The following is a 27,903-nucleotide window of genomic DNA, read 5'->3' on the forward strand; positions in this document are numbered from 1 at the left end:
TTTGAAGACAACACCTAATGGAAAAGCACAACCTTAAAACGATTTTAGCCTTTCTAAGAGTCTCTAAATACAGTGCTATAAAAGTGCAAACCACCCACAGTTCCAGCTGTGCATTAGTCCTCAAAGGTTGTTTCCATTTAAAATTAACCTTCAGGAACATGACAATCTGAAATCTGATCTATTCAGCTATTTTACTAAATTGCTTCATACACATTAATTAAACCTAAAGACACTTATGATGAATGGATTGCTAATTGATAGAACCAGAAGTTACAGAAATAAATAAAAAATGTTACATTCGATACAACTTTCACATCAGGAGGATGTCTTAAAGCTCTTCACAGGAGTCACTGTAAACTTAAGTGACTATATTTTTTAGGCAAACATGCAGCCAATTTGTGTACAATAATGTCCCACAGACAGCAATGAAGTGAACGTCTAATTTTATTTGCGGGAATTATTGGTCAAGAACCAAGAGAAACTCCCTTCTCTTTTCAAGTAATTCCATGAGTTCTTTAACATCCATCTGCATGGAGAGATGGGAAGTCAGTTTAACATTTCATCTGAAGGAAAGCACCTCTGACAATGGAATGCTATTCCCAGCATTGCACAGGAAAGTCAGCTAGGATTGCGTGAGTTCAAAATCCCAACATGGGGCTTGAGCCCATAAACCAACTGAGCCAGGCTGACAGAGAAGTGGAGGATTTACATCAAATGTGGAGGCAGAGTTCTGAATGAGCTGGATTTTTTGATCAGTGGAGCTGAGGAGACTGGCGACAAATGCATACACGAGGGTTTCGGCTGCATTTGGGGTAAGGTACGGTCAGAAACAGGCAATGTGGTGGAGATGGAGGAAGGCGGTCCTCGTCAGGGACTGGATGTCGGGGAGGAAGGACAGCTGGGGGTCGAACGGGACTCCTTGATTGGCACTGGTTTGGTGAGTGTGAGGGAGAGCCCAGGGAGGTTGAGGAGTTCAGATCCGCAGGAGTGAAGATGTTGACGGGAGTCAAAGAGTATGGCTTCCATCTTGTCCACGTTCAGTTGCAGGAAGTTTGCACTCATCCAGGCCCTGATGTCTGCCAGACAAGCTGATAGAACATCGGTGGACCTGGTACTGGAGGAGGCAAAGTAGATTTGTGTGTCATTCACATACATGTGGTAGTTTACCCCATGACTATGGATGACATTGCCCAGAGGGAGCATAAAGAGGGCCAAGAGGGCCAAGGATGGAGCCCTGGTGACTGGGTGGGGGTGGGAGGAGAGACCATTTGCCGAGATGAAGTAGAGGCGGCTGGTTACGTAGTGTTCGAACCATGCGAGTCCCATTACCGTGGATGTGGGAGGAGAGTCAGTGGAGGAGGATGGCGTAGTCAACTGTTTCGAACGCAACAGAGAGATCCAGGAGGATAATAATAATAATAATCCTTGCATTTGATATAGCGCTTTTCACGTCGGGAGGACGTCCCAAAGCGCTTCACAGAACACACTGTAAAGTGAATTGACTGTATATTTGTGGGCGAACGCGGCAGCCAATTGCGCACAGCAATGTCCCACAAACAGTCGTAGATTGAAAATGACCAATTTATTATTGTTTTTGGTTTTGGAGGGATTATTATTAGGCGTGTGGAGTAAGGAAACTTGCCCAAGGTTTCGCCCTGCCTGGAATTGAACTCAGGTCTCTCACTTGCAAAGCGAGTGCTCTAACCACTGAGCTACAGGACTCCAAGGATGAGGAGGCAGAGGGAGCCCTGGTCACAGATTTGTGACTTTGACAAGCGCTGTCTCTGTGCTGTGGGCAGGGCGAAAATCAGACTGCAGGGGCTCGAGGAGGGAGAGGTGTGACCAAAGTTGACCTGCAACAATGCATTCCAGGACTTTGGCAAGGATGGGTAGGTTGGAAACGGGATGGTAGTGTGAGAGATTAGAGGGATCGAGCGTGGGTTTTTTGAGGAGGGGTGTGATAACAGCGGATTTCGGGAGGAGTGGGACAGAGCTTGAGGAGAGAGACTAGTTAACCGTGTCGGCCAGCAGGGGGAGACAAGGGGGATTTGAATGACCAGCAGCTGGGTGGGGAGGGAGCAGGTCGTGAACTTCATCCGGGTGATTGTAGTTGAGAGGGAAGGAAAAATGGGGGCAAAGAAATGTAAGGAGAGGAAGTGGCAGAAGCCATGGTGGAGGGAGAAGGTGGTGTGGATGGTCTGGGTGGGTGGAAGGGGACAAGGGGTGGGTGTGAGGATGATGCAGCCAAGCGGATGTTTTGAATCTTTAAGCCAAAGAAGTCTAGAACCTCTTCGCACTTGGCGTTTGAAGTGAGGAGAGAGGGGGCTTGAGGGGGTGCACAGAGAAGGTGATAGACTGGGGAAAACAGTGTCTTTCAGTTGTTTTTGGCCTCCAGGATGACTTTGGAGTCAAAGTCAGTTTGGACCTGGGAAAGGGAGAGGCGGTAGGTGCAGAGGTGCTCAAGCCACAGATGGTGGTGAATAGTGAGGCCAGATTTCTGCCATCTGCACTTGAACGTCCGGGTAGTAAGGTTTTATTGGAGAGTTAGCGGACATTTTGGAGGGAAATGCGGATAGATTTGCTGGTGGGGGGTGGGAATGGAGGATAGAGTTGTATAGAGAAAATTTGGGGTAGTGGGGAGAGGTGACCCTGGAGTTTGAGGAGTGGGAAGAGTTGTAGAGGGTATGAATGAGGGAGGGGGAAGGGGTGTTTACCTTTTGGAGACGGTTGGTGGGGAGAGAATGAGCGATGGGATAGTTGGGATGTCTGCTCTGGGACAACCAACACTGGGAGCCATGATGGGCCTGGCTGAGGATGCCCAACCTGGGGCAGAGGGTGGCAATGGTGGAGTCCAGGAAAGAGAGAAGGTGAGGAAGACAGTAGGAGAGAAGGACAGAGTGCGAGTAGCGGAGTGTGGGAGGTCGGAGCAGGAACATTTTCAGAGGGAGTGGCTCGGGCTGGGGCGGTAGCCAGAACGCGCATGCAGAGACCAGGAGCGAGCCATCAGCGGGGCAGCATCAGCTACAGGAGTCAGCACGGGGGGGAGAGGGGGTATGGGGATCATGGCTTAGGTGCCAGAGACAGGGAGGGCAAGGAGGGAGGACAAGGTAGCCGAAGGATAGCAAAATTTTCACTACACTTACCCTGGAGGATTTGAACATGGCGCCCGGAAGTGACGTCACACAGCAAGATTCGGCCATTTTTCAGGCGGGGAATTTGGAAATAGTGTCTCCGCGCCTGAAGCAGCTGAACTTCATCTCGCCGGTTACTAACCACCGCTCGTTTGTCCACCCATGGTCTTGGCGGTCGCTCGCTCCCATCTGATCTCAGTGGTGGCTCATTTCCCGTGGTTCAAGCGGGAGACTTGAAATTTCGCCTCCACACTGGACCCGCAAATGGCCCTGCTCCTCCCGAGGCCTACCTCGCCCCACCGGTGCCCTTCCGTAGCCTACCTCTCCTCGCTGTTGTCAACTGAACCTTCGACTCTTGCGCTGGTCACTGCCTGCTCATTCACCCGTAGCCCCAGCTCTCGCTGCTCGCGTCTGCTCTCAACTCGTGCCAAATAGTTACTGCATTTGCCTTCAAAAAGTCGCTACAATTAACAGCAAGTTGTAAACCCCCCTGAGACATTTTTTCACAAGATTTGTATCAATACAAGTTCTTTCTTCAAATAAAAAAATAAGGCAAGCAAGCACAACATCATTTTTTTAATATATAGAATTATACAGCACAGAAGGAGGCCATTCGGCACATCATGTCTGTGCCGGCTCTTTGAACAGAGCTGTCCAAATCAATTCCACTCCCCCGCTCTCTTCCCATAGCCCTGCAAACTTGTCCTCCTCAAATAATTACCTACTTCTCTCTTAAAAGTTGTTATCAAATTGGCTTCACCACCCTTTCAGGCAATGCATTCCTGATCCGAACATCTCGCTGTGTAAAAAAATTTCTCCTGACCGCCCCTTTGTTCCTTTTAACAACTATTTTAAATTGGTGTCCTCGGGTTACCGATCCACCCGCCAGTGGAAATAGTTTCTCCTTGTTCACCCTATCGAATCTCCTCATAATTTTGAAAATTTCTATTAAGTCTCCTCTTAACCTTCTCTGCTCCAAGGAGAATAATCCTAGCTTCTCTAACCTCTCCTGATAACTGAAGTCCCTAGTTCCTGGTACCATCCTGGTAAATCTCCTGTGCCCCCTCTCCAATGCCTTGACATCCTTCCTAAAGTGTGGTGCCCAGAACTGAACACAGTCTCTAGCTGAGCCCTAACCAGTGTTTTATAAAGGTTGATCATAACTTCCTGCCTTTTGTATTCTATGCCTCTATTTATAAAGCCCGTATGTTTTTTTTTAATAGTTTTATCTACATGTTCTGCCACCTTCAAAGATTTACTTATATGAACCCCCAGGTCTCTCTGTTCCTTCACCCCCTTTAAGACTGTACCATCCAGCTTATACTGCTAGAGACAGGTATTTGCTCGTCAACCTTTTTTTGGATTTGATTTAGGAATGAATGATTCAGTATTTGTAAAGTAAGAAAGTTGTAATTAATTCAACAAATAAGTTCCAATGTGGGGGTTGAATTCACAACGTTCTGACTAAGAGGCAAGAGTGCCACCAATTGAGCCAGGCTGATGCCTGACTGAGCCAAGTAAATATTGCTTCAGACATGCCTAATTGTAATTGGGACTTTGATCCTATGAAGACTTTGAATTGTTTCAACAACGTGATAAAGTACTATATCAAATGCAAAGATTATCATTATTTAGCAAATAACTCAGAATTAGATCCTGGAGAGTCCCCGATAGTTTAAGTCAGAAGTGATATTGAGACAGCGTAAAGTCTCAAAATGAATCTGGTCAGAATTTAACTCTTATTTCACTGCTAGCAAGGATAAGTACCTTATCATTGATTGTAATTTCCTCAAACTGGTGAGTGGAAGGATAGAAAATACTGATTTTTTGAAAAGGTATTTAAACACTAATAGTTAATTGGTAACATTTGAGGGTGGAGGGGGATTTTGTTGGTCTATATTTTGTCCTTCTCCACTTGAACCATGCTGGTCGATGGCATCACTATCTTTAAGCCTGTTGCAATTTCATTTTCCAAAGCAAATACTTTTCTAAATTGATTGTAAAACTAATATAATAGAAGCCTCAAACAAAACAATCTGCAGGATTTCATAACCATAATTATCCAGAGTTCAGATAATTATAATTCAGATGATGCCATACACCCAGCCTTTACCTTCACTCAGCAAGCACGGTGCTGCTTCTTGACATCTTCCTTAACCCCATGCCAGAGTCCCTTCGACTCAGTCTCTCCCTCCCCTTATTCAAGGCACATCTCAAAACTTACCCTTTTGACACATGGTTTCAGTCATCTTTCCCCTTCCCTCCACCCTTCACTTCACACTTATTGAGCTGTGCTTGAACCACCGAAGTAGAAACACAAGATTAATGCCTCAAAATCATTCCTAAATACATACTTTATTTTGCAAATACTCAGCAATTGAGGCAAAGATTTTTTTAAAAATGCAGCCATATTTACTATTATTCATTGAAATATACTGAATCCATTAACCTTTCTCTCCCTCCCCTCCCATTCTCATGTGCCAAAGTACTTTAAGTTGAAAATACATGCGTTCATTACTCTCCACACACTTGTTAATCATAAGGGGATCTGTCAGCATTCAGCCATGAAATGGTTAATTTGCTTCAGGTATGTTTGCTCCATGTCCCATCATTGACTAACAGCTGGTCAACCTTCCAAAGGTCTTTAGACGTTTTGAGAAACATGGTAACAAAACTGCACTTCTGTACTTTCTTGTGTTAAGTTTAGTTTGAAAGTAGAACTTCCCAAAGTAAAATTATTTTCATGTAAGGTTAAGAAAAAAAACCTTCCAAATCTTTTTGCTAACTGAACTATAGTAATTCAAAGCTTGTATTTATTTATCTTCAGAGCTGTCAGTCAAGCATGCCATCGAGCCTAGGACCACAGGCTCCAGTCTGACAGCAGCCTGTGATCCTGGTCACACACCCACATAGTTGATGGACTGCTCTAAAAGTAAACAAACTTCACAACCTCAACAGGGTTTAGGAATATTAATTGAAATTAAACGTTTAGCTATTGTTATTATTATATTCAGGCTATAAAATCAACAGTCAGTGGGGATAAACTAGCTATGAGACATCTCAACAACATGATGAGGCACTATATTAAATGTGAGAATTATCATTATTATTAAGAGCTTTAGTTATGAAGATAAATGTGAGACATTAGGACCTTTCTCTCCCCTCAACAACAACAAACAACAATAAATTACATTTGTATAGTGCCTTTCACATCAGGAGGACGTCCCAAGGCCCTGGACAATCAGGAATTTGCACCCGAGCTGGTGGTTGGGATCAGGAGGGGTGGAGGGCAGGGAGGGTAGCTGTATAATATCAAAAAGGAAGTGCAGAAAATATCACTATATATAATCCTCTGGAACAAATAGTGATGAAATGTTTTTGTAAATTAAACTATTTTCCTGGAAAATTAATCCTCTTTAAAAACGATTTCACTGCATTTGTTAAATAAGCCTAAATCCAAGCTCAATTCCAAGGCTTTGATTTCAAAATAAACGGAATTAGAAATTCTTGTGGAAGTCATTTAAGTTAACGTTGTATTCGGGAACTTATTTTCTTCGAATGCCATGCACTAGGAGTGTTCTTCACAATTGAGTTTTCTTAAAAAATATCCAAGAAATTGTCAGCATTAATAAAACCAGTCACGCCAATTTGCAGTATATCCTGTGAAGCGCTTTCAGATAACCCCGGATGTGAAAGCACTAAACCAAATGTAAGGACTATTTTTATTATTAGTAGTATAATTAAATTTGAACGTTCATTGAAAAATGTCAGCAAGATGAGTAACCTTTTTAAAAATAAATTAAAAACTGATTTTGGAAAAAAAATCACTTTTTTATTTCTTAAAAACAAATTGTACAATTTGAAGTTTGGATAAAAACACTTGTTAAAAATACTTTTGTTATTGCAATCGAGAACATTGCTATCAGTCCTTCTGTATTTTTGTATTACATTTGTGACACTGATTAATTCTAGTACTTGGCACCATCTCATGCCAAAACAAATATTGTCATAGCTAAAATACATAATACCACTTACCTACTCATTTATTTATAAAAGGTCTCAACTCTATTCAATTTACCTTGATTAATGAATTCTTCCATTTTGTCTTTAAAAGGCTGGAGATTTTCTACTGATGAAAGGCGGCAGACCTTTTCTGCCTCTGTCTCGCAGACTGCAATGACACAAAAAAAGGGAAAAATCTCAGTTGACGTCAGTATTTTCACTGAACAGACAAATGGCTCACCTATAGAAAGATCTCAGATGCAGATGATTTCCTCAGTTGAATTTCCTTAACTTCAATTAATTTTGTTTTGGGGCAGAGGGATAAAATTACATGGGGTTTCTGATTTACAAATCAGGACCTCTTGCTTAGCAGTAGTCTGTGCTTCACTGTCATAAACATCCCCAGCATAAGAACCCATGCCAAATAGGTGATGTGGAAAAAAACACAATTGACATCTTTACAAGGGTGGGAGCGATCAATTCTTCGTTGACTCGTTTGAACTATAAAAAACAGCAAGAACATAAAATTGTTCAAAACAAATCTGAGTTAGATTAATTGATATGTTGATAAATTATGAACAAATAAGAAAATCTGGAACCACTATTTTATCAGTTCATTTTCAGAGTGCTCACAAATTCCTTGATCTTGGTGATTAAGTATCAAATAATCCAACCTCAGAGGGCACATTTTTCAAAGGTACCCTTGTAATGCTGTAGCATACAAATGGAGCTTATATGTAAATATTGCATTGACAAAGCACACACCAAGACAAAGTCTGAAAAATTAATAAATGTAAACTAGGTGCACAAGTATGACAAATATGGTTGACAGAATCTCAAAATAGTTAGCCTTGGTTTAATTTGAAACCGATACACGAATAGCTAATAACAGTTATTTTAAAAAGCAATTTGAAAAATAATTAAAGATTCATATTTCGAACTTGCATTTACAAAGTGTCCTTCACGTAAGATAGCATCTCAGAGCCCTATGTCGGGGCTTGGAATAATCAGCATCAAGCACAACTTATAAATAAGGCTGGGTCCTTTTGATTGAAAATAACAAGTCCGGCAATTTCTTCACATGTGCTAAAGTGTGTGCAAAACCTACAATAAACTTCACTTCAAATAAATTCAGACACAGGCATCTAAAAAAAAGTTTTATGTTCACCTCAGATTTTGAGCACAAAAGTGAAATACCAATCATTTATGATCACTGCCAATAATTTTGCCAATTTGAATTTGATTGATATGTGCATTACTTGTAATATTCAATGTCAGTATCTATTTTGGTTGCAGTATTTGGCTTCTCCAAATATTGAAAAAATATGTAAAACTTGACAGACGGTTAAGTTGTGGGTTGTAAATATTGAAGGAACAGCGGTAGTGTTTCCAAGAATGGAAACCCAATACACCGAAAAGTGAACAATAATCAGCAAGAAGCTCATACCACTAACAAAATATTCATTACATTTATTAAAAGTTATGGAAGCTTTCTCCCCTGCAGTCAGAACTAAACTGAAGTGTGTTTTGAAAATATAACCTAGAATAAAAGCATTTCACCTAAATAAAATAATAAGAATAATAGAATAACAACAACGTTTGGTTTACACCTTTCAAGTTGGGAGAACATCCCAAAGTGCTTCACAGGAATTACTGTGCATTTGTGGGTGAAACACAGCAGCCAACAATGTCCCGGCAACAGCCGTGAAGTGAATTTTATTTGGAGATTGTTGGCCAGGATATTGGGAGAAACTCCCTTCTCTTTTCGAATAGTGCCACGTGATCTTTAATGTCCTCTTGAATAGACAGATGGAACCTCGGTTTAACATTTTATCCGAAGGAAGGCACCTTTGACAATGCAACACACCCAGAGCAATGCATTGGAGTGTCATCCTAGATTATATGAGTTCAAGTTCCGACGTGGGGTTTGAACCCACAACCTTCTAACTCAAAGGTAACAGTGCTACCACTGAACCAACAGACGGAAAAGTGAGTGGGGTGGTGGCGAGGGAAGAAAGCAAGAGTCAAGTAATACAATACAAAATTAAATTTTTATAATACTTTTCACAGCAGGAGGATGTACCAAGGTGCTGGACAGTCAAGGATTTGGACCCAAGCAGGGTGCGGGTGTGGGTTGGAATCAGGGAGGAGTGAGGCAGAGAGAGTAGGAGGGTGGCCAAAGGCGCAGTCAAAGAGGAGGATGGTCTCAAATGTGCCTTGAAGGGGGTAAGGGAGATCCACTGAGGGATGGGGAACTAGTGGAGCCGGGTGAGGGTGATGGGGTCACAAAGCCTGGTGTGGGAGAGGACACAAGCTGCTGCAGAGTTCTGGATGATCTGCAGCTTGTGGAGGGAAGAGTTGGGAAGGCCGACAAACAGGGAGTTGGCACAGTAGAGCCTAGATGTGACGAACGCGTGAATGTGGGTTTTGGCGGCCTGAGGGTAATAATCAGGATTCAGTCTGATCCTGCATTTTAGTTTACACCTACTGGTGGATGGTGAATATGCACACTGAGTTATGTAGACCTGGCAGATAAGTCCCATTAGGAGAGAGCAACGCAAGGATATATTGCATTAATTATTGAAAATCTTGTTTTTTTTTAAAAAAATGTATGAGACCAAAGACTGAAAACATAGAAAAAAGGACCAGTTAAGTCAAGAAGATTAGGTTTTAAAAATCTGTAGATTTAGGAAAAAAGGAAGACTGAGGGAGTTACGGCATTTTTGTTGGTTGAATATTTCTTGATTTATGGTTTAAATCAAGAAATATTCAATAAAGAAAATGTATTTTGTTGGCTGGCCATAAAGGTTGGCCACAACTGTTCTACAGATTTTTGAGCAACAAAAAAAATCTGATGTGACTAAGAAGCTCTTTGATCTATATAAAAAATAAAATATAAAACATTTACAAGACAGAATTCAACAATTAAGAAATATTTACCTCATATTAAGGACTTAATATTCCTTAAAAACTAGCACAATAAAGTATTGTGGGATCTGCTGGAATTTAAGAAATCCTAGTTGATTAAGGATGAACTGCTTAAGAAAAAGTGCCTCAACTCATTGGGCATTTGTTTCTTAAAAATTCACAATACCACCTTTGCATCATAGTCATGCATCTCCTCTTTCTCCAAAAGCACAATACATTTTCTCTTGAAACCATTTACAGTAATTTGCTTCAACAGTCTCCCCTGGTAACTTTTTCCATATGCCTATTACTATTTATGTGAAAAATCCTGTCTGAATATCCTATTTATTCCTATTTTCCTAATTTTAAAATTGTGTCCCATAATTTTTAACCTATGTCAGTGTGAACAATTTGTCTGGATCAACTTCATGAACAGGTTAGGTACAAGGCTTGCTTATTATATTAAAAGATCCATTTGAAAGATTATTGGAGAGCCTTGCAGTCTAATACAGTAATGCACAAAGTAATCCTCAGCCTGTTATACGTCAAGCAAGATACGTTTCTGTATGGGAATAAATCATGGCTCCAATCCTTTCTACAGTGTTTCTCTCAATGTTATTGCACAAATAGATGCAGCTCACTGCAAATTTGACTTGGTTTCCAGAAGAATGCCTGCTGTTGGTAATGGACACAATTTAGTTTCTCCAACAACATCGTAAAACAGTCACCTCTGAGAAATAATCATCAACAACTGTAATGACTGGGGCAAAAAGGTTTCCATAACCTCTATAAGATTATCACACAGCTTGATGGTTCCTGTTAATTTTTTACAGACAATGTTTTAATATACAAAACAGTAAAATTGTTAATGGAAGCAACAGAAATCTCAGTTTAAGGTTTTAGAAACAGGCTGATATCTTTCTCAAGTGCATTCCAACTATTTACCACAAAGCAAAACTACACATCAACACCTTCCAACAATGAAGGCTTATTTTTCAATCCAGCTGTGGGACAGTTGTCTAGTCCAAGCTTCTCTGGAATGGTAGCCAATACTTGGCAGCTGTATTTCAGCACACAGAATGATTTGAGCATGGCAAGATGGATTACAGTCAATGCCTCAGTGTCAGTCTCCCATTCCTCTAACAAATCCCTTACTTCTGCTCATCCAACCGAGACCTGTGACATTGGAAAGCCTGGGATAACTTTCTGACCAACAAACACACTCAACTACTTTAGCAGGAAGGCCATCCAATGGCAATTTGCATTCAGATTTTTGGACCCAAATGATTGAAATGCTTTGAGTTTCACCAATAGCTAATGCCCTATAAATATATTTGGAGTCATAAAGATAGAAAAATATTGCTCCAAAGATCAACTAAACGTCAAAGAGACATCTGTTTTTATTTTAAAAATCTACAGTATTGTACTTTAAAACAGATGCTTATATATTGTATATTAACCAATGCTGTATATTAACCATTTACTTCATGGCCAAGACAGATTAAGCACTGGATCAACTGTTCAGATTTAGTAAAACCCCAAAAAATCTGCATTGTAGTATTGCGAACTTGGGTTTACCAAACATCAGCTCAGTCAATACAGAAAACAAGATCACAGGCCTGTATGGTTTCATGTAAACTGATTTTTGAAGGAAACTATTTTGCTAGAGCAAGAACGAAGATTTGATTCTTAAGTGCTATAAATCAAATGCAAACCAAAATCCGCAAACTTCAAATACTGACATGACTGGGAGTTGGATGTTACAAAGGTATCTTATTATAGCATGTATAAACTTCCATTCTGTTTTCCATCTGATTACTAATTTAAATAATGATCTGATATCAGGTGATGCAGCCTGCTAACAGCATTCTGCAAGGTTGCAAGGATTTCAAGAGGATAATCCATTCAAAGTGCAATTTAGTCCAAAAAGATGAAATGGGTGATACAAGGTGTACAAACAGAAGTAGACAAGGCCAAAGACTTTAGTGCACATGAATTGCAAGTAAAAGGAAGAACAAGAGAGGTGAAAGATCAATTGACATTTGTGGCTCATACGGAAAGAAACCAAAGGATACACTTCAAATGACACACTGTAAAGTGGAGTGACTGTGCATTTTGTGGGTGAACGCAGCAGCCAATTTCTGCACAACAACATCCCAGAAACAGCCATGAAGTGAATGACCAATTTTTTTTGGGTTGCTATTCAGCACACTGGGAGAAACTCCCTTCTCTTTATAAATAGTGCAATGAAAGCTTTAACATCCACCTGCACGGGCTGATGAAACCTTAGGTTAATTTCTCATCTGAAGAACAGCACCTCCAACAATGCAGCACTCCCACAGCACTGCATTGGAGTATCAGCGTAGACTACATGAGTTCCTAGTCCTGGGGGTTGAATTTACAACCTTCTGACTCAGAGGCTAGAGTGCTACTAACTAAGTCAGGCTGACACTTGTGTTGTAGCACTAAATTGTTTCCTTGCACCCAATACATACATGTATAGAGAAATCAGAATGTTTCTACTCACTGTGCCAGGGAATTAATTCTCAACTAAAAATTGAGTCACAACCTTGGTTAGCCCACTGTAATTTTTCAGATACAATACACATCACAGTGCACAATGCATGCAAACCTAACACTTTTTCCAATGCAAAATGCTAGGTTATTGCAACAAAAATAAAACCTTTCATCTTTAACCTTTCTAGGAATAGCTTCCACCATAAATATTACCCTGTAAGGAACAATGGCTAACAATCTCCTTAAACAAGGACAGAACAAAATATTATGCAGGCAACAGATTACTTCAAATAGTTTTATGAACCATAGTAAGAAGTTTAATAGGCAAGCCAATAAAAGAATAAAAAATGTCGCATATTTATTAAAATAATTTAATTTATAAATGTTTTTGTGACCAGGTGTTGAGCCAAAAAATGCAATGTTTCTTTTTATAAAAAGAAACATTTTCACAGAGGGGGAGGGGGTGTGGATGGGTGGAGCGAGAGAGAAAAAAATCGAATTAAACCAAGAAATAGTAACAAAAAGGTTTAACTTCTGAAAAGCCCTTGTGCTTCCTTTAGAGATCAGTGACCTAATCATGCACATCGCTCTGCAGATTGAGTTGATTTAAGTCATGTGGTGAAATGCTAGAATTTCCAGTGTAGAATAGAGCAGGAGCAGAAGCTGTCCTATGACTTCTTGAGGAAAGCTGCTGACAGCCGTGGAAGATCAAAGGCAGATCAGGTTGCTGTACAAACGATATGTCACTTGCCTCAAAGAAGGGCAAGATAGGGCTCCCAAAAAGCTGTGAAATAGTAAAGGTGCGGCTTTGTCGGAGCACACGCCAATGGGTTCAACAATGAATTGCGTTTGTTTACTATTACAGTCTGGGAAATTCTCTATTCTCTTTCCCAAGCGAAAACTTAGTGGGTATGTGTTACTGAAAGACATAGCGCAGTGTACATGTAACCTACAATTCACGGCAAGTAATTAAAAGGAACCCCTTCTTGAAACATAAATGAGACACATCTAATCTTTGTACCACTTCAAATAGTTCCACAAACGTTAATCTGACAAGAGTGTATTGCTTGAGGTTTAACTGTCCTCAACAACCTACCGTAATTAGAATTGATTATCGAAGAGAAAATAAGGTTTGACGAATTCTATCACTAATTATGGTGGAGTATTTTCCCGTACTCGGAGATTTGATGTTTACCAGAAAGGCTCTCATCTGTATAAGCAAAAATAAATGCACTCATTATCATTATTATTTTTAAAATTAAGGTTTTTTTNAGAAAAATGTTGCTTCAAAAGAACATCATTACTCTACCTCAGTCATGTTAAAATTCTTTCCAAAATACAAATGGGGGCTAAGCCCTGCTCTTCAATCTCCCTTAATTACACTACATTCCCACTCCTACACATTCTAAATTGTAACTTCGCTTACAAAGATAACAGCTGAGTAAATATGAAAGGCATTTACCTTAGTACGTTTAGTAACCTCACTGTAGTGTACAAGAAACTACCAACATCTCCTCATTTCCGGCTCCAATCTCCTTATTCTCCCTCACGTCTCTCTCCAACTCACCGAAGCAATGCAAAACCCTGCAATTCAGTTCCATCCTCAGCTCTTCTTCCTTCCTCACATTCAGTCCCCGACCAAAACTGCTTCCCTTCATATTTACATTGCCTGCCACCTTTCTCATCTCACGCAAATGCTGCTGAATTCCTCATTCATATCTGTGTTGCCTCCTGACTCATCAGCTACAACCCACTCTTTGAGGTCTCCCAAGTTCCTGTTGATTCAAATCCACCAGTCACAAACTTTGCAAGTCGATCATCCTAGTCCTTACCAAGATCAGTTTCCCAGTGGATCAATTTCAAGGTCCTCACCCTCAGTTATAAATCTTTTCACACCCTAATATACCTATGCTCCCACCTCCCTCGTCCATTGCTCCTTTGTTTCACTGTTTTTGCTGACATTATAACCTGGATTGACATAAACTATTCCTTGTTCCCCAGGAGCTGTCCAGTGGGAAGCACTCTGAACATAACACACTCTCAACAACATAAAGCACAAAACCAAAAGGAAGGATTAACATATTATATAGATACCCTAGATATATGACGGGCACACATTAGAAACTAATGACAGATATTGCATGATGTTTGATGATCCTCAACCACCTGCAGTAATTAGTACTGATGATCAGAGAGGAAAGAATATTTCCAAAAACTACCACTGATTATATTGAAGCATATTTATTTAATGAAGGAAGCTATAATGGATTTCCCTGTACTACTAACATGCATTAAGAGCTTAAACAAAATACATATTTCACCCATAAAATACACTTTATAATATTTTCTGTGAAGCGTGCTTAGACGACTCAATGATGTCACAAGGTGCTAAATCAAATGCAAGGATTATTAGCACTATTATAAACTGAAAAAAATGCATTCTTCATAATTTAGAAATGTGTGCAATTAAAAACAAAACATTTTTGGTCTACAGGTTTAACCACTTGAATAAGTTATACATTTTGTGTTCAATATGTGTGGACCTTCAACTTGTTCAATGTTCCCTGAGCTCCACTAGGTAAGGTACTGACTGAGCAATTGGGAAAGTTTTAAATTTCAATCCCGGTGGTTCCACTCAGACTTTACACCTTCCAGATCAACACAATTAATTATATTTAAATATTCTGGGGAGGGTACAGAAAGATTAGGAGCAGTTAAGTGGAATCTTCCCAATTTACTAAAGTGAGCAGATTGTGAATTATCACAATTTATACAGAACACTAAACACCCTTGTCTGGACCATCATTGAGATTTGGAGTTGTAAGCAGGTCTTGAATTGTGTCAGCCATAACACAAAAACACACAAAGGTGCAAGCTACAAAGAAAGAAATGTTCCAGCACTAGTGAGCCATGTTAGTTACCTTTACATTACCTCTTTAATCAATCATATCTAGTATTGGATAAATTTAAAAAGGTTGCATATTGCTCAAAATAAGTAGTTATTAACATGACTAAGGCAGCTTTAGCCAAACAATACAGTGTTTACTTCTCTTAGATGTGGCTGCTGATGCTACATGTAAAAATCCAGTTAAATTTATACGCACTACTCGTATTAACCACCGTGTAATTCTTAATGCCGCTACCACAAGTACTAGATCCAAACGTTAGTTCAACAGCATCAACAATTTGCATTTATATAGCGCCCATTCACATGGAGTAGCATCCCGGAGTGCTTTCCTGTGCCTGCCTCAAATGGAACACCACACATGCACAACCTAATGCTCTTTGCACCCTCCCTCCAGCGGGCATAGCATCAGCATCATTGCTTACTGCAGTGGGGAGGAGTGGGGTGGGTTGGGAGAGGAAACAGAAAAAGGTCGGGCCACCTGCTTCCTTTATCCCTGGCAAACCGTCCCCTCAGGCAGGGGTCAGTGATTGGGAGGGAGAGAGAGAATGATTGAGAGAGAGAGAGAGCAGAGAGAGAGCACACAGAGAAAGAGACACTGAGAAAGAGAGAGAGCACAGAGAGAATGAGAGGGAGAGCATAGAGAGAGAGAGAGAGAGAGAGAGAAGGAAAGAGAGAGGTGGGGGGAAGTGAACGCAGCATCCAGTCCTCAGCAGCCAAAAGGTTGCCCACCCTATTCATCCATGTGAAACAAACTTTGTAAGAGTTTATATTCTAATAAAACAGTTCTCTTTTGAAACCTGTTTGGTTGTGCCATTCATTGTACAGTACAAGTTTTCTGCACATGAGGTATGGTACTATGCAATAGTGCATATGGAAAGAATGCGCTACCATAGCTTTAATATGCATGGGTTAAACATGATACAGAAACCTTACCTTAATGTCCCAGCAGCAAGCACAATACTTATAATCAATCCTTGCAATTGATATAGCCCCTTTCATGTCTTTGAGGCGTCTCAAAGTGCTTCACAGAATATACTGTAAAGTGAATTGACTACATTTGTGAGCGAAATGTGGCAGCCAATTGATCACAGCAGTGTCCCACAAACAGTCGTGGATTGAAGTGACCAATTTTATTATTTTTTTACTTGGGTATTTGTTATGTGTTAGTCATATAATATCCAACACACATTACTTTACATAACTCGCAAATGATACAATTATGCAAGTTTTCCACAACTCATACTTTGCATAAGTCATATTATATGTTATGGGCCTAACTGATACCACCTATGTGAGTTTTACTGTGCATGGCAATACGATGCAATACACATTCTGATACAAATCCTGGGGGATGAACAATGTCACCAGAATTCCTTGTGAGCTTTAGCAGAGGCTGAAATGCTGTGTGATTTTGACCTGCTTTGAAAAACAGGCTCATTTTAGATATCGATGTTGATCTATATTGATGTGAAAAGTGCCAGTTGACGTGAAAAATAAATATTCTAAATGGTTGTTTAATGGGGTTGTATCCATTTCAGGTTGTTAGACAAATCACTACTATTAAAAGTAACAGCTGATAGTTATTGCCATAAAAAAGTCCATAGACTTTAATCTATAAAGGCTCTCTATGCTCATTTATGTACATCTTTTGTGAGCCGTTTGGCACAGTTTACTATTGATGACAGCATGTCGTGCAGATGCATTATTCTCATTTCATGTCTAGATCTTAACAAAACTGCTGGCATATTGTGCCTTGGGGTATACAAAGTCTCTTCAGTGGCAGACTAATTGTGATTGGGAGATTTGTAGACAATGTGAAGTTCCAGCTCCAAGCTGATCTTTCAACAGCTCCCTTCAGTGCAATAAAATGGTTAAAAAATCCATATGTGGCTCACTGATTGAGTTGGAGAAGCTGTGTTTGTTTACCTTTCAAGTCTTTCTTCAATTTTCGGAGGTCTTTCTGAAAATCATCAAACTTCATCTGAGATGCTTGAAATAGGTCTTGTGGCTCCGGCAAAGGGAAGATGCTTTGATCTGTGCCAGCATCCTGGGAAAGAAAACAATTTTGATTTATGAACGACAAATGTGTATTCTGTGCATTATTCTATTACATTTGTAAATATTTTAACTTAAAGGGGGAAAAAAACTATTGCAATAGTTCAAATAAAATTGCTTTATATTTAAATCAATTGTAAGTGAAAAATATAAAAAAATAACCTTACCTTGTCAAAGTTACGCAGATAATAGGAAACCAGGTAGAACAGAAGATTAATACTGTTGTCCTGGAAGAAGAAAAAGGAAAGTTTGTTCTTGTTTTATGAGAAACCCATGAAAAAAAAATGTGGGCAACAAGAGTGTGAATAAACTATATTAATATCTTCAACCAGCGAGTATTAATAGCATCTGATTGAGTTAATGCAGATTCATTTACTGCTCAGTGGAGCTAGCTGTCTTTCTACAGTGTGCTACAGTTGTGACAAGTAAGTCAGCCTGGCTTAATGGGTAGCACTCTTGCCTCTGAGTCAGAATGCTATAGGTTCAAGCCCCACGTTAGAACTTTGAATGCACAGATTCAAGGCTTACACTCAATATGCAGTGGTTTAGGCTGTGCTACATTGTTGGAGGTGCCCTCCTTCAGATAAGCCATCAAATTGAGTTCTTATCTGCAGGTGTTCAAGTGGATATCAAAGATCCCAAAGCACTATTTGAAAAGAATCCCACAAATAAAACTGGCCATTTATTTTATGGATGTTTGTGGAACATTGTAATGTGCAAATTGGCTGTTACATTTACCTACAAAAATAAAGCTCTTTGAGACATCTTCCTGACTTGAAAGGCACTATAGCAAATGTAAAGATTATTATTATAACTGCACCCTGTTATAGCTCTGACTGTAATTATGTTCCCCAGCATTAGTTATTGGCAATAAGAGTTCCTTAGTTAATCAAAGTTGGGAATAATCTCCATTCCCAACTCAGACTCCACCACTGTTAAGTGCTCTGGGACGCTATCCCACGTGAAGGGCCCTATATATATATATATATATATATATGCAAGTTGTTGTTGAGTTATAATCTTCATTTCTTACATTAAGCATGTACACCATGACCATAATGTAGCTACATCACTCATCACATCATTATAGTCACCTCTGCATACAATTACTATCCATAGTTTTACAGTATGAAATTGTCAAATCAAAGCTGCGATTTGAAATGCAAACTATTAACACCTATGCAATTACATGGAAGTCTTAAGTAAACACTTCCTGTGAACTGGTCAATACCAATAATTTGCTATTCTACTTTTAGATAACCTGGGGTGTAATTTGTGGCATTTCTTAATGGGATTCCTTAACAAAAACACACAGTCACTACACATGACAGTAAATCTTGTGAAGAACTTTAAGATGTCCTCCAGGCATGAAAATGCTCCACCAAATGCAAGGATTTATTTATTATTATTACTAAGGAATCAGAATTGTGTAAATGGGATTTCCTTCCATAAGAAATACACAATATCAACCTGCAGGAACCATGTTCCGAGATGCTATCCTGCATGAACAGAGCAAATTAAGAAAGTTTGTAGAGAAATACCACACATCAGTCCTCATCATAACTCTTTTGTTACAGAACCTGGTAAGATAAGGTACATGGAATTGAACTGGCTCCAAGGTGACATATTTGGCAATGGAATGTCAGAATCCAGCTTACTCTCTCTGTGGTGTTCTTTGTAGTTCAGTTATTGAGCTAGGCAGGTCTGCAATACTCCAGTGCAATGCTATTGACAGCACAGCCAGCTGGCTCATCAGCAGGTCTTCGAAGGGCAGACCCGTCACTGGGAACAAGGAGTCCTGCCACTCAGCTCCTGTTAACCCTGGAAGCCAAACCCCTAATGGGTTGGATGGTCCTAGCCGGGAAAGCAGTGGGAAAGCTTGCCAGGCAGTGCTATCAATGACAAGCTATGAGGTTAGACTCCAGGGTATCCCAATGTACGCTTTGGGATCCTCAAACCATGGCTTTTGCCAATCTGCATCTAATACTTTCTGGAATCAGGTAAGCAGGATATGTACCTCCAGGTGCTCATTTCATTCCAATAAACATCTTTAGAATTTCCATGTGTAGGTGGGAAGCATTGAAATGTTTGAGCATGGTGATGAGTTTCTGCATGTGTGAGACACCTAGCTAACCCAAAAAAAGGAAAAAAATCTACACGGGAAAAGTACTTTGAATATTAAGTACCTCTTCCAGAATGATAGACAGCATATCTCAGACAATATCCTGCAAAGGCAAAGCCAAAAGGAAATATTAAAGTTTTGTGAGAAACTGAAGAATGCAGTCTACAGACTGGTTCTGTACATCAGTAAAACTGCTTCAGGAGTTTGTTCTGAACATTATACGATGAAAGCAGCATTGGGACCTGCTGAATGACATTTATTGATTACATTTGGACCTCGGTTAAGTGAATACTTGGTGACTCCATAGCAACAAGCAGATTTCCAACTGCATCCTTTATGCTGTATTTATTGGCACCAGTGCCATGCTAAGATTTGTTGAGCCAAAGTGCAGCACAAGAATGCCAGCCCAATCTTTAAGTATTGATTCAAGCAAGACCACTTGCATTGGTTTTGCTTTGCACTGCTTGCGGTTTCTTTACAAATAAATCAGAGCACAAGAGACACTCTGTTCCATTGATTTGAAAAAAGACCTTTTCTTATTAGCTTTTGCTCAGATAAAAATTCATCACTAGATTACACCCAAAAGGTATGTTACAGTTTTGTGCATTGACAGGGTTTGGTTTTCTTCCCCTCGATACCACTACTCTCCTCCCTTCAAAAAATATAACAGGCATATGTTAACACATCCTACTTGCACTGTTAAATGTTATACTGGTTTTTACATTGGGTCATCACTAATGGGCACCAGATTCTGTTCTGTAGGTTGAGATAGAATTAATCCAGGTAAAGAGAATCAATGTTGAAACATGTCTACTTTGCTTAAACCTCCACAGGAGCAAACTTAGAGCTTGTGTCAGCCTGGTTCAGCAACATTCACACCACATACATGCTGGGGAATAACTATCACCAACAAGAGAGAAAGCAGCCACCTCCCCCTGACTTTAATGGCACAAGCATCACCGAGTCTCAAACTATCAATATCTCGGGGATCACCAGAAGCTTAAATAGGCCAGTCACACCAATATTGTGAGTTCAAGTGCAGGGCAGAGGCTTTGCACTCTACTCATAACTCCTAAAGCCTTTCCACCATTTACAAGGTTGAAGTCAGGAGTATGATTGAATACAAAACCCTTCACCATGGGTGCAGCTATATTAATACTCGAGACACTAAAGCAATCCAGGAGAAAACAGTTTGCTTGATTAGCATACCAAAACTCAAGTCAAGATTCACTCACTCTTACACTGATGCATTGTGGCTGCAATGTTGCGCTATCTACAAAATTCACTGGAATAACTCAACAACTTTGCTTCAACAGTCCAGCAACATCTATGATCCAGGATAGGAACAAGAATCATGGAAACACCACCTTCAGGTTTCCCTCTAAGTCACTCACCACTCTGACTGGGGCATATATCACTGGGTCATAGACATAGTCACTGGGTCCAAACCCTAGAAATCCCTACTATTGTGAGAGCATAATGGACACAAGGACTACTGTGGTTCAAAGAAAAGATTCACCACCACCTTCCCAGGGTAATAAGAGGATGGCAATAAATGCTCTGCCATATCAGTGTCACCTACTTCCTGAGATTAGTTAAAGATTCAGAGTATTCCACATCAAAAATTAACTAGGTTGCCATGAAAATGTATATCAGTCTTCAATGTTTTAATTGCTTCATTGCATCTAGAACCAGCATTGGCAAATTCTAAGTTTCAGCAAGCTGACTCATTATATGTGCGCTACTTGCAAGATGTCATACCCACAAGGTGCAAAATTTAACTCTGCTAACTTTGGAGCCAGAAGAGATTTGGGCCACCATGCATACTGTAATTCCAAAGCTACCACCACAAAAAAATGGCACCATTCAACGCAACTGCTACATAATACCATGAGATACGCAATTGTTCGCATTACTGTACTTGACCATTCCCTTACTTATAAATCTGTTTAAGCTACACCAAGAAACCATCTGGAGTTCATTTTGGGTAGTTAAAGGTCAATCTCTGCAAGATTTCCTGAGTCATCGATAATGACCCCATGCCCCAATAACTTTGTTGCAATGCTAATTTTCATACAATCATGCCAATTGTTTTTACTATTATTCACAACAATAACAGACAACTGGAAATTTTCAAATACCATGGGGATTCTGTTTAAGATTTGTCATATAGTTTGGAATCTTGTGTCTTCCGTTTTACACCACTGCACAAAACATGTATTTATTCTTTCCAAGCATATATAGGGCAGTGACAAATGGAATTCCACCAAGTCTGTTCTGGGACTCGGAAGGTTTGATCTATTCAGAAATTACTTGATAGGAAAGGAATTCATCCTTGTAATGTTAGACCATTTGCTGTTAATACCAAGCTAGGTGTGTGTCAATAATTGGAAGATAAATAGCAGATAACAAAATATACAGATGGATCAAGGATTGGAAGATAGATTTTGATGCAGTCAAATCCAATACTATACATATTTATATAGTATCTTTTACTTTGGGAGGATGTTTCAAAGTGATTCACAGGATTTATTCTGAAGTGTATCAACTGTGTATTTTGTAGGCGGACATTTGTTTGGTGAAGAATGTGATGCGAACAACTTGAATGGGACAATTGGTCTTTTCCCCCATTCTTATCCAAAGGTTCAAGATCAGACAAAGTTGAACCAAACACAAATTACAAGACAATGAAGAATATTAATACAAGCAGAGGCAGTTTGGTTTGGAGATAGGCAATCACAATATGTGTTGGGCATTATGTACTTACACTGCTCTTCACGTCTCTAAGCTTTGGAAGGATCTCTAAACCAAAGCCATCAGCCTGGCCTCGACTTCTGTTCCCACCATTCATGTAGTTTCCGAAAGCAAGAATCAAACTCAGCACCTGTTTCACACCTGCACTTGTTTTAAAAATCTGGGAAAGAAAGAAAGAAAGAAAGAAAGTTTCATTTTATCCATTTAGGCTTAACATGTCAAAATCAAATCACAAAAGATTGGCAATCAAAAATAGGACATTTTGCTCATTACTTAATAGCTACAATATTTTCGATAAATTTTAAAATGCTGATTAGTTATAGTGCAACAGACCATTTTAGTCCAATGTTGGAATTTGAAGTAACACCTTTTTGCAGTCTTTTTAGGCCATCTATTTACAGTTATTTATTTGAAAATCTCATTTTCAACTTATCTGCAGATTATGCATCACCTCAAAACATGTAAATATTCAGCAACATTTATTAATCAATAGTCCAGTAAACTGCCCCTGATAAAAAGTGGTCTCTGCTATGTAGTTGCTGAATCATAATTGAATATCAAAGATGTGGTTATGATAATGTCCATTTCACAACCTCCTACAGCAAAGCTATCAACATCACCGACTGACAGAAAATGATCGAGGTATTGATATATTTATCTATCTGTGTAAATACAGAACCATACATACATTCACATGGCTACGAAAGTTCCTGGTGAGGAAACTACTTCACTGAGTTTATTTAAGTTAAAACATTCTTGTTTAAAAAGATCTGTGAATTTGAAGAACGTGTTTTTCTCAGTGAAACTGCCTTTTGGGTCCTTCCCAGTAAACTTGTTCCATCCAAGATCTCCCAACACCCTCCTTCCTTACTTCCTGTACCACTCCTTGGCTCCTTTCCCCTCCCCTCTCAGCTCCCTCTTTCTTCCCTTTCGTGCCCCTTCCGCAGGCTTCCTCCTTCCCCCCTTTCCAACCTTACTCGCTTTGAACCTGTTCCATCCTGTCAATTACATCCCTCTGATTACAGAATCCCAAAATGCATAGCAAAACTACACTGCAGTGGTGATACAAGTTGAACTTTAAACAGCAAGCTTATAATGAGGAAAGACTATAAAGATTTAATAAAATGTTGGAAATGACAAATGCCATCATCTGAAGATCTGATGCATCATAAAACTACTGTATATAGAATCTCAGATGTTTCACGAGACAATACAGTTCATTGTGCCAACTCCTTGATTCTTCTCCAATGGAACCATAGGTTCTCAACTAATTTCCCTATTTTCCTTGAAGAATGAGACCTGTTATACTTTAATTCTTTACATGTCTAATTCCTTTTAAATGTCGTGACTTCAATAAATGGTTGTGGTAATGGGTTCCACATGACAATATCCCTTTGTGCAAAAAAATGATTCTTCCTTTCCCCTTTACTCTTCTACGAATAATGTTGAATGTTTAACAATAGTGCTCCTAATAATAATGTTCTGTGTTACCTCCCAATCTCACAATTTAATATTTCTAGCTAGCTGTTTGTCTGTTATTTTTTCCTTCCAATTTGCCTACAAGAATTCCTCTCGACACTGAAAGTTACTCTTCCTAGTCCAATCCTTTCTTTTTGACTTTTTTCTGTACCTATTTTGACCATGAATAATGTTCTGATCAGCATTTCCCAAATGCTCTTCCAACACTGCGTTCACTTTCTTGCCATAGTTCTTAACCAACACTACATTCAGTGCTGTGTTACATTCAGTGCTGTGCTACATTCAGTGCTCTGTTATTTTTTCCTTCCAATTTGCCTACAAGAATTCCTCTCGACACTGAAAGTTACTCTTCCTAGTCCAATCCTTTCTTTTTGACTTTTTTCTGTACCTATTTTGACCATGAATAATGTTCTGATCAGCATTTCCCAAATGCTCTTCCAACACTGCGTTCACTTTCTTGCCCCAGTTCTTAACCAACACTACATTCAGTGCTGTGTTAACAGTATAGATTTAAAAAGCAGGCTGGAAAGCACTCCAGGAAACCCCAGCACAATATGTACCAAGGTTATTTCCAACCCAGTGTATTTTAGGGTAGTTCTGATACCCCTGAGCTTTGTTCTTGCAACTCATACCTTCTCAAGATCACAAGAGATCAGAAGTAGGAATGTGCAACATCTTTGAGATGGTCACAACCTAACTGACAGTTTCATGTTGCTAGTCACATACCGAACTCAGTGCTAATCACATATTTAACACAACAGAGATACAGGGGCAGTTTTAAAATCAAATACTGACTAATTAAAAAAAGCTTTGGCAATATCTAAATCATAACCCTTGCATTTGAAATAGCACCTTATCACCTCTTCGAGATGTCTAAGAATATATTGCAAAGTGAATTGACTGTATATTTTGTGGGCGAACCACAGCAGTCAATTGTGCACAGCAGTGTACCATAAACAGTCATGGATTGAGTGACCATATTATTATTATTTTTTAAGCGATTATTCTAACTATTTGAAAAATGAACAACTGTGAGATAACAAAAGACTTCAAAGACTATTCAGCATTGAATTTTAATCCGTATATTTGGAGAACAATCTATAATAAGTCTCAGTTGTGATTATAAATGGGCATTCAGTCACAAGAGAAATAAAGCAAAGTATCTACTAATAACTTTAATCCAAATATGCTTCAGGAGTACACTGGAAAGGTATGAAAAGATGTTTCCCATTAGTAAATAGAAAATAAAAATTGCACATATGCAGGCCTGCTTTCTTTCATGCAGTATAATATAAAATAATCAGTATAAAGTCCACTGTAGACTGTAGTGCATTACTGTAAATGGTAATGCAAAACGCTCCATTGTCAGTGGGAGCAGTAACATCGACATATTAGCTGAGGACCTCTAATGGAAGAGGACAGGTACTTCAACAGATGAGAATGTGGAGTTTCAACAAAAGCTTATTAATTTCAAATAGTCACGGGGAGTCACATTGAAACAATATGTGGACCAGTTTGCTCAAACAATAATAATTCTTCAAATTAAATCTGTGTACACTGTAGTTTAACAATAACCTGATTGTGCCTACACTGAAAGATTAAGTGTTGGCACAGAGAAGCCGATTGCTCAACTGATGGCTCAATTGGTAAACTTACTCAGAATCAGACAAAATGCAAAGTAAGCAGAGTTTAATATGTATTAGTGGAGGGCTCCACTGATGCTTAGGTCTCAGTGAACGAACCTGGGTAGGAGAGGAAATATTTGCTGGAAAGCATGTTCATGTAAGACAGCAATTGAGCCAGGCTACAGTCAAATAGCCTGTCAATACTTGTCTAAACTTGCATGATACATAGAAGATGAGAACTTGTTCAAGACTCAGTAAGGCAGCAGTGTTACCAGACCCTCACACCCAACCCCCACATAATCTTTCCAGAAGACCCACTCTGCCACCCTCCCCATAGCATCAAATTAATCCAATGTCCTGGTTTCAGCCCCGCTCCTTGGAAACCTGTTTCAGTCTTTCATTGCCTTCCTGTCTTGCATCTGTCTTGAAATTGCCCTTTCTAACTCTGAATCTATGTAGCCTTGTTCTACTGCTTTGGTGCATCATAAAATATTGGTCGAGGTTTACTTTATCAATACCATATATATATCTGTATATCGACATTATTTACAAGGTACATAATATTTGAAATTGGGAAAAAAACTTAAGCTATTCAACTTTGCTAATTTTATCGAACTGGAGTTGTTATACATAATGGATTGACCAAATACAGTGAAGAGTCCTGGAGAGATTAATAAGCCAGTCATTGACCAACTGACAAGGAAATAACTTTTTACTCAGTTGGACTGAAAGGTTAAAAGCAAGGGTTAAACCGCTGTTTAAGGAAACTGTTTTAGCTTTATTGCCAGAGTAGATATTATGCTCTGTGGTATTCTGCCTATAGATGAATCTCAATGTTATCTGTTATTTGTAAAATAAAATTAGTCATAATTATACTGTAGTCTAAAAACTGGTCATGTGTCTTGTCGTATGCCTTTCTAATAATCCAGTAGCAAGTCACGTAGATCCAGGAACAAATGACTACAAAGGAGATAATTGTCAACCGTCAGGTCACATAGATTTGCAAAGGGCAGGTTAGCATAGAACAGAATTAGTGGAATTTAAAAAAAAGACTGCTTCCAGAAAGTGCTGAGTAAAAGGACACTCCATAAAGATCCTCAAACTGTAATAACATCCTTCATTATCTTTTGCTATTGGCCTGTAAAGTTCACTGAAATTGAGCACCAATGTTTATCAAGACCTGCTAAGCTGTAATGGGTTTAATACATGACATTCACTTCCAATTTGCTCAATTGGTTTGCCTCCAGCTTGGCCTCTTTTTAAGCATAAGTTTAGATGAAAACAAATTCTAGGGAGAAAAGTATTAAATAGTTGTGGGTTTGTTTTTCTTTCCTCCTTCTATATCCCCTCCCACCGGGTGATAAGGCAAGAATTTAAAGGGAAAGGAATGATGTGTGTTAGGGGAGACACACTATATATAATAGCCTCAATACACACTGTAAAAGTAAAAAAATACATCAGGAGCCAAAATGAAGCAGTCTGAGAAACAGACACTCAATAAAAGTGAGATGTATATCCTGCTTTTCATTTGTTTAGCGAGACATACCTTGCACAACTTTTCCAATATTTCAAGCTTGCGGTGAATAGCAGCAATATTTTCCAAGAATGTGGATTGAAAAAGGATGCAAAACACCCTCTCCGAAAAATTCATAATTTGAGCTAGCTCATAGAGGAACCTGATGAGGGAAAGAATGCCAGTCACTGCACATTTCGAAACTTGTATGCCAAACATGTAAGCTCCCGGCAAATGCAAGTAATTAAAGAAGCAAGTATATATGGCACCAATGGTTGAGGGACAAGAAACCAAAGAGTAAACCTACTGCTCAGGCTTGTCCAAGGGCTTAGCATTCTCCTTGTCTTTGGCTGACTTTTGGATCTGCTTTTCAATTTTCTCCAGCTCCTCTGGCTGTGCTCTCTGTTTCAAGAAAGAACACATGCTTTTAAAATTGGAGAGATATTGGCAAACATATTTTTAAATCGGGTGAAAATCTACAAATGTAAGTGGACTATTTCATGGCAATAAAGTAGGAAGCCAATCCTGTCCTCACACAATAGACTTCTAATATAATAATAATAATCCTTGCATTTGATATAGCGCTTTTCACGTCTTCTAGACATCTCAAAGCACTAGACAGAATATACTGTAAAGTGAATTAACTGTACATTTGTGGGCGAAATACGGCAGCCAAACTGCGCACAGCAGTGTCCCACAAACAGTTGTGGATTGGAGTGACCAATTTATTATTGTTTTTTTTCTTGAGGGATTATTATCAGGTGTGTGGGGTAAGGAAACTTGACCAAGGTTTCGCCCTGCCGGGAATCGAACCCAGGTCTCTCGCTTGAGAGACGAGTGCTCTAACCACTGAGCTACAGGACTCCACTGATGGTGGGTGGGGGGGGTGG

At 39.4% G+C, this 27,903-nt stretch overlaps 1 protein-coding gene and 1 non-coding gene across 4 annotated transcripts in view; both read right to left on the reverse strand.

Annotated features, from left to right (window-relative positions):
• Positions 1–27,903, reverse strand: part of fmn2b (formin 2b) — a 237,454-nt gene that overhangs the window by 57,834 nt on the left and 151,717 nt on the right. For all 3 annotated transcript variants that reach the window (XR_487913.2, XR_487914.2, XM_007893908.2), the window contains exons 9-14: positions 27,321–27,415; positions 27,047–27,176; positions 22,410–22,556; positions 17,688–17,747; positions 17,392–17,512; positions 7,210–7,302 (exon numbers count right to left, since the gene is read on the reverse strand). Coding sequence is in view for 1 of the 3 variants with exons in the window: in XM_007893908.2 (XP_007892099.2) it covers positions 7,210–7,302; positions 17,392–17,512; positions 17,688–17,747; positions 22,410–22,556; positions 27,047–27,176; positions 27,321–27,415 (646 nt within the window). In the remaining 2 variants the exon portion in view is untranslated. The remainder of the gene's footprint in view (positions 1–7,209; positions 7,303–17,391; positions 17,513–17,687; positions 17,748–22,409; positions 22,557–27,046; positions 27,177–27,320; positions 27,416–27,903) is intronic.
• trnae-cuc lies at positions 27,806–27,877 on the reverse strand. The gene has a single exon. It is a non-coding gene; the product is annotated as a tRNA-Glu (tRNA).

This window comes from Callorhinchus milii, unplaced genomic scaffold, assembly GCF_018977255.1.
Source record: "Callorhinchus milii isolate IMCB2004 unplaced genomic scaffold, IMCB_Cmil_1.0 Scaffold3, whole genome shotgun sequence".
Classification (NCBI taxonomy): Eukaryota; Metazoa; Chordata; class Chondrichthyes; order Chimaeriformes; family Callorhinchidae; genus Callorhinchus; species Callorhinchus milii.